This window comes from Papaver somniferum, chromosome 7, assembly GCF_003573695.1.
Source record: "Papaver somniferum cultivar HN1 chromosome 7, ASM357369v1, whole genome shotgun sequence".
In the NCBI taxonomy this organism is placed as follows: Eukaryota; Viridiplantae; Streptophyta; class Magnoliopsida; order Ranunculales; family Papaveraceae; genus Papaver; species Papaver somniferum.
In genome coordinates, this window is record NC_039364.1 from 11,157,084 (window position 1) to 11,166,245 (window position 9,162).

The 9,162-nt window shown below is 36.6% G+C and overlaps 1 protein-coding gene across 1 annotated transcript; it reads left to right on the forward strand.

The window, feature by feature from the left end:
* The first annotated feature begins 4,462 nt into the window (after positions 1 to 4,462).
* LOC113300508 (beta-fructofuranosidase, insoluble isoenzyme CWINV1-like) lies at positions 4,463 to 7,354 on the forward strand. Its single transcript, XM_026549709.1, has 6 exons — positions 4,463 to 4,698; positions 5,072 to 5,080; positions 5,193 to 6,058; positions 6,153 to 6,550; positions 6,631 to 6,724; positions 6,888 to 7,354. Exons 1-6 carry the CDS (start codon positions 4,521 to 4,523, stop codon positions 7,095 to 7,097), a joined length of 1,755 nt encoding a protein of 584 aa, XP_026405494.1. The 5' UTR covers positions 4,463 to 4,520; the 3' UTR covers positions 7,098 to 7,354.
* The last annotated feature ends 1,808 nt before the right edge of the window (positions 7,355 to 9,162 follow it).

The window sequence follows — 9,162 nt, forward strand, 5'->3', positions numbered from 1 at the left end:
AGAGGGATGGGGTTGCAGAGCAGCTCTCTGCAGACGGAGTGGAGGAGAAGGTGAAATCGATGTTTTGGGAGAAGGGTGCGTTTGGGTAGCTGGTATAGGGTTTGGTGCTCCAGTGTGTGGCGGCTTCATCAAATTTTGATGTTTTGTGACTCTGAGCTGCGGGATGCGAAGATGGTTGGTAGATCTAACGGTGCGATAAGAGATGAATCGATGCAACCGTTGGATTTTGAAACACAACGAAGTCAACGGTGTTAGATGATGTTAGGTACTGTAGTGTTAAGCGGAAGTATCGAGATTTGATGCGCAGGCAAAGGAGCGACCGTAGGATCTAAATGTGATCTAATCTGAAGGCTTGGAATTTAAGCGCTGTGGTGTTTGGAAGAGACTTCAGATTTTGATGCTCTATGAATGAGCGACCGTAGGATGATGAGTTGGATCCAATCTAACGGTTGAGAATGGAGGCGGGTATGGATATAGAAAATGGGTTTGGGTAAGGGTTTTGGGCCTTGGGTATGCCAAGCCCATATCTTCTTTAAGAACAATTCTTCCTTCTTGAGCCCATTCCTAACTTGTTGGTCTTGTGCTCCATTCTTTGCGGCTTCCTCTTGTAATTTCTTCCGGCTTTTCACCACTCTTCAGCTCTTTTCCGCTCCGCAAGTCATCCAGACTTTATTTATTACCTAAAAATGCAAAATTAAGTAAGAAAAATATTTATTCTTGAAAACAATGAAAATACAGAATATGGGATAAAATGTAGAATTAATGCACAAAAGATGAGTTAAATGCCAAGAAAAATATATAGAACTATGCACTTTTTAGCACTCATCAACAATACTTACGTCAAAACCTTGAAAATTTAACACCGAGTTATAACACTGCTTCGATAAGATTTCCGGAAGTCCAACAGCTGTGTTTCCTAATTTGACTACGCTTCCATAAGATACGTAGTTTCCTTATTGTTGGATTTCCCGAATAAGTACCAATTAATAAAGTTGAATTAATTTATTCTTCTGAAACCACATCCAAGCACTCATCTGGATTCTTTCTCCGAGTTCCAGAGCCTATTAATGGAGGATTATCGATGGCTAACGAATTTCATCTGCCTAATTACTTTGAAGCTATTCGTGGGTGACTTCGAACATAGATAAATAGAACACAATGAAAAGGTTACAGAATCGAACTTAGTCTTATTTTCGTGAATTTCCGGCGGAAAAAAAACCATCCACTGTGTGTTAGTATGCTTTTCTGTCGAATTTTTGCATTTCGTTGCCTTAGCTAACCCGTTTCTTGGGTTCCTGATATAACTGTGTTTCCGTTTATAGATGTTGTTTCCTACTTTTATTACAGCAACAACATAAAAGCTACAATGTCGTTTAGATTACGAATGAGATTCTGACATAGAAACTAATTTTTTCTTTTGATATTGCATGTGATAATAAATCGAATCCTTGGATGGCTTTTCTCTAAAAAATTTAGGTTTATTTATTTCATCTGATTTTTTTTTTCTGCACACCTGTTTTATTTTCTTACTGATTCACTTTTTTTTCTTTCCCTTAAGTGATGATAAGTTGATTTGAAGATGGTTTCAATTTTAAAGAAGCTAATCCTTTGAACCCAACCCACAAGTTGTTCTACAGGTGAGTAGGAGACGGAGTTTTCCTTTTCCCTTGATGTTGGATCATACGAGTTTTGTTTTGTAATATCTGGTAGAAATAAAATTTGCCTTTCCCTTGATTTTGGATCATACGATTGTGGAAGGAGCTCCCTTGCAATATGTTTTACTGTATACCAGTTGGTTCAGTCTACTGTCGAAATATCTAACAAGGTAAACTATTCTCCATTAAGATCTCTGTATGAAGTTTCATTAGGTGTCAGAGCTAGATTTAAAGAGGGAATCAAGGTTTCTTCCCTATAATTTTGAGTGACGTATTTACACTTCAAGAGATGAAGTTAAAAAAAAATAGAGTTAACACGTATCGATGATTGATTGATATTCGTATGATTCAGTTTCCATGTAAGGGTTAATTTATTCATGATTTTAATGACCTAAAGCCTAATTTTGTTTTGTTTTTCTTTTGGACCAGTAAAAATTGGTGTTTCCTTCCACGACAAATCAATTGGGTCTTCTTTTTCAAATAGTGAATTTAACTTACTTGGTTTTAGACTTTATGTTTGAATTTTGGTAATTAGGGGTTCTCAGCTTTTCTTGCACTTTTTTTGGTCAATTGAATTTGTAATCCTAAACTTTGATCCTAAACTTTGATTTTATGCTTGCTTGAAAGAGAATATCTCAATACTTACAACTCATCAGTTAACACTCAACTATTCTCGTTGAACTTCCAATACCACACCTAAAATACAACAAAGCATCTACTAAACTAATTGAAAAGAGAAATCTTTAGTTAACTGAGTTAACGCGCCAACGTTGTTTATACTATTAATATGATATTGGTTTGGTTTAATACATATGTAATTCTTATTAGATGTAGTGTTTCCTTCTCTAGGGCCTTCATTGACTTTAGAATTCTTGATCATCCTCAATTTTCCCTGAATTATTATCTTCCACGGAGCATTGTATCTGCTTGGATGGGGAATGGAATGGTTGATCTAATTTTGAAATTTCTTTTTTAATATTAGCTGCGTGCTATAATATATTTTTAGCCATTATGGTCTGGCTTAGTAAAAAATCTAACTATTATTCAGTGTTGGTTTCAAAATTTGCTGGCATAAGGATACTTACACAATGAAACAACTATTGGATTGCATACCCTATTCGTTTTTTACCTATTTCTAACTCTGATATTTACATAATGCCAGTAATCAAAAGGGAAGGGAACTAAATGAACCCTGTTGAGCAATGCCGGACCACGTGATGAGCGAAGAAGACACCATTGATGATTGGTATGTACAAAGTGAGTTGGTCCACTTAACAGACATTCTCTAACAGCAAAATTCCATGTCAACTGCGGTTCGCAGTAAATATTACTACTATTGCAAACCGAGGTCCGATTTTATAGATGCTTACATCAAAGGCAATTTCGTTTATTAATCGTTCTAAAGAGAACACGAGGCAAAGGTTAAAAAATCAAACTTCCTTCCACAATAAATCATTTGGTTTGTGTTGGTATGTTTTTCAATCGAACAATTCTCTTCTGAATTACTTCTTCTGAAACCTCATTTAAATCCTTTTCTCGGTTCTCTCTTCAGATTCTATTCTGAACTTTCTACACTGTTTTGAGGTAAGCTTAAACGGATGCTAAATTTCTTTTGTGTTTGTGCTTTAAATTGGTTTTATGATTTCTTTTTACTATAAACAAGAAGGTTTTATGTTTATAAATAGATGGAAAATCCAAACTAACATTGAGGTACTCATCTAAAGACTTGAAGGCATAGATAAAAAAACTCCCACATTAAACGATGATGAAACACATATTTTCTGTGAAAAAAAAATCTGCACGTATTTCGCATATTTTTTCATCTATTTAACGTATTCGCCCGCCACACCAAATTTAAAATGGATCGTCATGGGGCGGGACAAAATCCCGCACACACCGAATCAAAAACGCATCTTCACAGGGCGGGGCAAAGCCCCGATCACACCAAGTTAACAGAAGAAAAAATGCGCGGTGCGTGGCACGGACACAAATCTAGTAGGTATTGTATTAGTTTCCACGCAAAGAAAGATTGTTGCTCCATGTTGGTTGAAGTATGGTTGAATCTTCATACTGCCAAATGGGATACTTTGTGTTGCAATTTGCAATCACTTTTACCTTTTCTTATTTTTAAGCATAGAATAGGTATATCCTTATCCATCCTTATTAGTTGGAATCTCCTTTCATCAATCAGATCTAATTTTTGTCGGGCCCTGACTCGACGTGCATATCTATTATGTTGGCTAAGCTTTATGTTAACTGTAACCAGTCTGTCTCAAAGCTGCTAGACCTAGCGTACTAGGGGTGGTTTTGGGGTCCGTACTAGGTTGGTGACAACTGTTTGTACCATGTGAGACAACCCATGGCTCTGCCTCCCTCGAATTAGTACTAGGGGTGGTTTTTGGGTCCGTACAGACCGTTGTGGCCAGCCGACGGTGGTCTAGCATTTTCTAACCAATTTTTGAGTCAAAAAGATTACTTAGTAACTACTTACCAAGGAAAACGAGAGGTAAATGTTTCTTTCTTACACTTGTGTTACATCTTATCTTCATGCCTTTCTGGCCTATGACAGTTGTTAACGATCAACTGTTTCTAGCATTACCGTTATCTCCCTCTTATAAATGATATCCGTAACTGTAAGTCTACTTCTGGTTTGTGAAAATCTATTTCATCACTATTACTACATATAGTTGAACATTCAGTACACCAATCAGAGCTTGACTTCAGGATTGATAACTTCTCGTTGTCTAATATAAATCATTATTTATTATGTGCTTGCTTCATAAGAAAGATTAAAAATACCCCAAGACTTGATTAGTTTCTTATAATTTTTCATCACAAAACAAGTTTTAAGATCTATACGTAGTCATGAATACTGTTCTATGGTTGATTGGATTGTGTTGTTGTTCTGTTTTCATTAGTCATGGAGTTGAAGCTTCTCATCCCTATTACAGAAACTTTCAATCTTTTCAATCTAGTAGTATCCCCACTTATCAGCCTTACAGAACTGGTTATCATTTCCAACCTTCCAAGAATTATATGAATGGTGATTGTCTAAACCTTTCTCCTAAACACTACATCTTTTCTTTGTTTTCTTTTTCTTGTCGCCGAATTCATATCCCACGTGTTTAAGAGAACTAAGATAGCTTAAACGGTTGCATGAACCATACCAAAAGTAGCATGCATTTTTCTTTTCGTATAAAGAAAATACAATAATGTGTATGCTGCTAATCAACATTTTTTTTTCTTTTTTTCTTTTTTTAATGTGACGCTCATGTTTTCTAGATAGGCAATTAATTATGGTACTGCAACATCTAGGAAACTTGAGCCTCTTTTTCATTTTATATTTACTTTTTCCGTGTTCTAACTACTTCGTTTTCGTTTCCATGCATGTTGCAACTATGAATACGGATACACAGATCCTGATGGTTAGTATTCTCAATTTGATTTCATGGTTTAAGTTGTTAATAATGTTTGGATTCAATTTCCATAAAAATTAAGTAATTTGAATATGAACTAAGTACTTACATTCTAATGCAGCGCCTATGATTTACAATGGAATATACCATCTATTCTATCAATGGAGCACTTTAGGTGCAGTTTGGGGTGACGTAGTGTGGGCTCATGCAACATCCACCGATCTCGTAAACTGGATTCATCATAAACACGCGATTTTCCCATCCGAACCATTTGATATCGAAGGTGTTTGGTCAGGTTCAGCAACATTTGTACAAGGAAAGCCGATTATTCAGTACACCGGAATTATTAAGTCGAATCAATGGAACTATCAAGTTCAGGACATGGCAGTGCCTAAGAACTTGTCCGATCCTTACCTTGTGGAATGGGTTAAACCAGTTGAATATAATCCTGTAATCAAACCCACTGGCATTATCAATGCTAGCGCATTTAGGGATCCGACTACTGGTTGGAAAGGTCCTGATGGAGTCTGGAGAGTGACAATAGGAAGCAAACTAGGCAACAATGGAATATCATTTTTATTTCGAAGTGATGATTTTATTCATTGGACTAAAGCAGAACATGGTCTTCATTGGGCGAAGGACACTGGAATGTGGGAATGCCCGGATTTTTTTCCAGTAGCAGTTGATGGAAAACAGGGTCTGGATACTTCAGTTCTCGGTCCTAAAGTTAAACATGTGTTCAAGGTGAGTTTGGATGACACCAAACATGACTATTATACTATTGGGACTTACAACCTGGAAAAGGATAAGTATACTCCTGACAAGGGATCCATCGACAATGATTCTGGTTTGAGGTTTGATTATGGGAAGTTTTACGCTTCGAAAACATTCTTTGATAATGAAAAGAATCGGAGAGTACTATGGGGTTGGGCAAATGAATCTAGTTGTGTAGCAGATGATATCAAGAAAGGTTGGGCTGGATTACAAGTACGTATACGTTTCGACCCATGTGTCCGAATTTCCTTGCAGGGTTATTGAAATCTTTTGCACTAACTATGCAAACCTCGGTTTTCTTTTGCAGGCGGTTCCTCGAACAGTATGGCTTGCGGAAAATGGCAAGCAATTGAAGCAATGGCCTGTTGTAGAAATTGAACGACTCCGCACCAAAAAAGTTTCTTTACAAAGTCAAGTTCTTAAAAGATGTTCGATAATGGAAGTTCCTGGTCTAACAGCTTCGCAGGCGGATGTAGATGTTAAATTTAAACTGCCGAAGCTGAAAGATGTAGAAATCATGGACCCTAGTTGGGTTAACCCACAACTACTTTGTAGTTCAAAGCCAGCATCAGTGCAAGGGAAATCAGGGCCATTTGGTTTGCTGGCTTTGGCTTCTAATAACCTTGAAGAACAAACAGCTATTTTCTTCAGAGTATTCAATCATCAAAACAAATATGCTGTGCTCATGTGTAGTGATCAGAGAAGGTCGGTGTCGTTACACATTTGAATGTTTATTTCAGATTAACTTTAAAATCTCTCCATGAGCTAAACGGTTAGTATAACAGGTCATCTTTGGAAAAAACTAATGACAAAACCACATATGGAGCTTTTATTGATGTTGATCTTCCTCATGATCACATGCTATCTCTAAGGAGCTTGGTATGTTCAATCTTAGATATTAGCTTGTGTTTTCCCAATTTAATTTGTTATGTATGTGAGGAGCTTGGTTTGCTTCTAACAAGTTAACAACCAGGTAACAATTTTGTGTACACCATCAATATATATTGTACTGGCATTTTATTTTATTTTGTTTTTATGGCAGATTGATCGCTCAATAGTGGAGAGTTATGGTGTTGACGGAAAAGCTGTTATAACAGCTAGAGTGTATCCAAAATTAGCTATTGGTGATGAAGCTCGGCTTTATGTATTCAATAACGGAACTGAAAATGTGAAAATGTCAAGTCTGAAGGCATGGAGTATGAAGAAAGCTGAAATCAAGTATCTTAAAGATTTGGAATTCTCAGATATCTAACTTCTGAAGACTGTGGAGTTCGGATTTTCACGCATTTACAGAGAGGGTAATGCGTGTGAAGATGTGCTGTATATGGTTATGTTACTACCGTGTCCTGTTGGTGGTCTTCTCCACCTTCGATTATCTATGTTGTAATGAGGGAGAAGATGTTCTTCCCACTTATCGTTTCGTTAAAAGCTTGGAGGTTTGATGTTATATCCCACTCCTTTCTGTTTTTCATCTTCCATGTATGAATAAATATGTTTGAGTTGACGAAACTGACATTCCGTAACGAAGCCCCTTGTAATGTCATGATGCATTTGATTTTTTTTGTTTGTTAGTTTTCTTAATTAACCTCAATATTATTAGAACGGTTTAAAGGGGTGAGTGCTTATAGGTTTAAATACCATCAAGACTTATTTGGCTGTAAAACCTCAACAGCTACAAGCTCTAATTTGTCAGCTTTGCATGGACAAAAAGCTTGGATCAGGCCTTCTAAAACCTCCGTAATTGTTAATTTCAATGCTTTGTGGACCCTTAACTTTTTGTTCAAAGCAAACCCACAAATAGCTGTTACTAAAAAAAAAGGTGTGAGGTAAGGATGTCCCTTATCTCCATTATTATTCAATATTGCTATGGAGGGATTTTCTAGATATATCGATAGAGCTGCAAACTCTGGTTTATTCAATGGTTTTTTTATGGTAGAAAATGGTTCTGTGGTTAATTATTTACACTATGCTGATGACACTATCTTCTTTGTCGACAACAGTAAAGAGGAACTCACAAATTTGTTCTCAATTCTTCATTGTTTTGAGTATATTGCAGGTTTGAAGGTTAACAAATCTAAAACTCGTTTGATAGCTATTGGAGACGTACCTCAAATTAATTCTTGGGCTGCAGAGTTAGGGTGTGCAGTGGACACTTTGCATTTCATTTACTTAGGTATGCCTCTGGGCGCTAAGCCTAATTCTAAGGAAATTTGGGTTCCTGTTATGGAGAAGTTTGATGCAAGATTGTCGACTTGGAATCAAATTTCTCTTTCCAAAGGTGGTAAGTTAGCTCTCTTGAAATGTATCTTAACTTCACTTCCTATGTACTACTTTTCCTTATTCAAGGCACCTACATCAGTGATCAAGTTACTTGAGAAAAAAATGAGGAATTTTCTTTGGGGAAATAACAGTTGTTCTCATTTGATAAAATGGGACATGGTTTATGCTGTTAAAGAAAGAGGTGGGTTAGGAGTGCTAAATTTGAAATTGATGAACTTGGCTCTTTTAGCTAAGTGGAGTTGGAGGTTTGGGGTGGAGAAAAATAGCTTGTGGTATAAGCTCATAGTAGAGAAATATGGTTGCAGTTATTCTCATTGGGTTCCAGGTATGGTTCATACACCACATGGTGTTTCTTGTTGGAAGAATATAGCAGTTACAAGTGATTTGATCAACAATAATTCTAATATCTGTATTCACTCAGGTGCTAAGGTTTCATTCTGGTATGATAAGTGGGTAGGTAATTCAACTATGGAAAATAATTTTAATCTTCTCTGTAAGCTTGACAGATTGCAGTTTCGAAGTCTTGCTGACCACATCAATTCTGACGGTGACTGGTGTTTTGATTTCAAGAGAGTTTTGAATACCTTAGAAGTGAATCAATTGGCAGGATTACTAAGCATCATTGGTAATATTCCACCTGTAACAGATATTAATCATGATGTTAGGCGTTGGCAACTTCACAGTTCAGGTTTTTTTTCGGTTAAAACCTTATATCACAGGTTGATCATTAATGATGGTGTTGATAACTTTCCTAACCACTTTATTCAGAATGATGGAGTTCCGCCAAAGGTCTCTTTTTTATTATGGTGTGCTGTTCATGGTAAATTAAACTCTTTAGATATGCTCAATCGCAAAGGAATGAATGTCTAGAGCTCTTGCATTCTCTGTGGTGAGAGTAATGAGTCACAAGATCATCTTTTACTTCACTGTAAAGTTGCCTACAAAACTTGGATTGCTGTCATGCCTAAAAAGGATTGGGCTTGGGTGTTTCCTGAGACTGTGTATTCTCTAGCTCATACTTGGTCTTACAATCTTCT

Excerpts from the sequence above, each read along its gene's own strand:
- LOC113300508 (XM_026549709.1), top strand. The coding sequence starts at position 4,521 with ATGAATACTGTTCTATGGTTGATTGGATTGTGTTGTTGTTCTGTTTTC. Across the intron at positions 6,059-6,152 it reads AAGGTTGGGCTGGATTACAA|GCGGTTCCTCGAACAGTATG; the intron begins GTACGTATACGT and ends TTTCTTTTGCAG. Across the intron at positions 6,551-6,630 it reads ATGTGTAGTGATCAGAGAAG|GTCATCTTTGGAAAAAACTA; the intron begins GTCGGTGTCGTT and ends TTAGTATAACAG.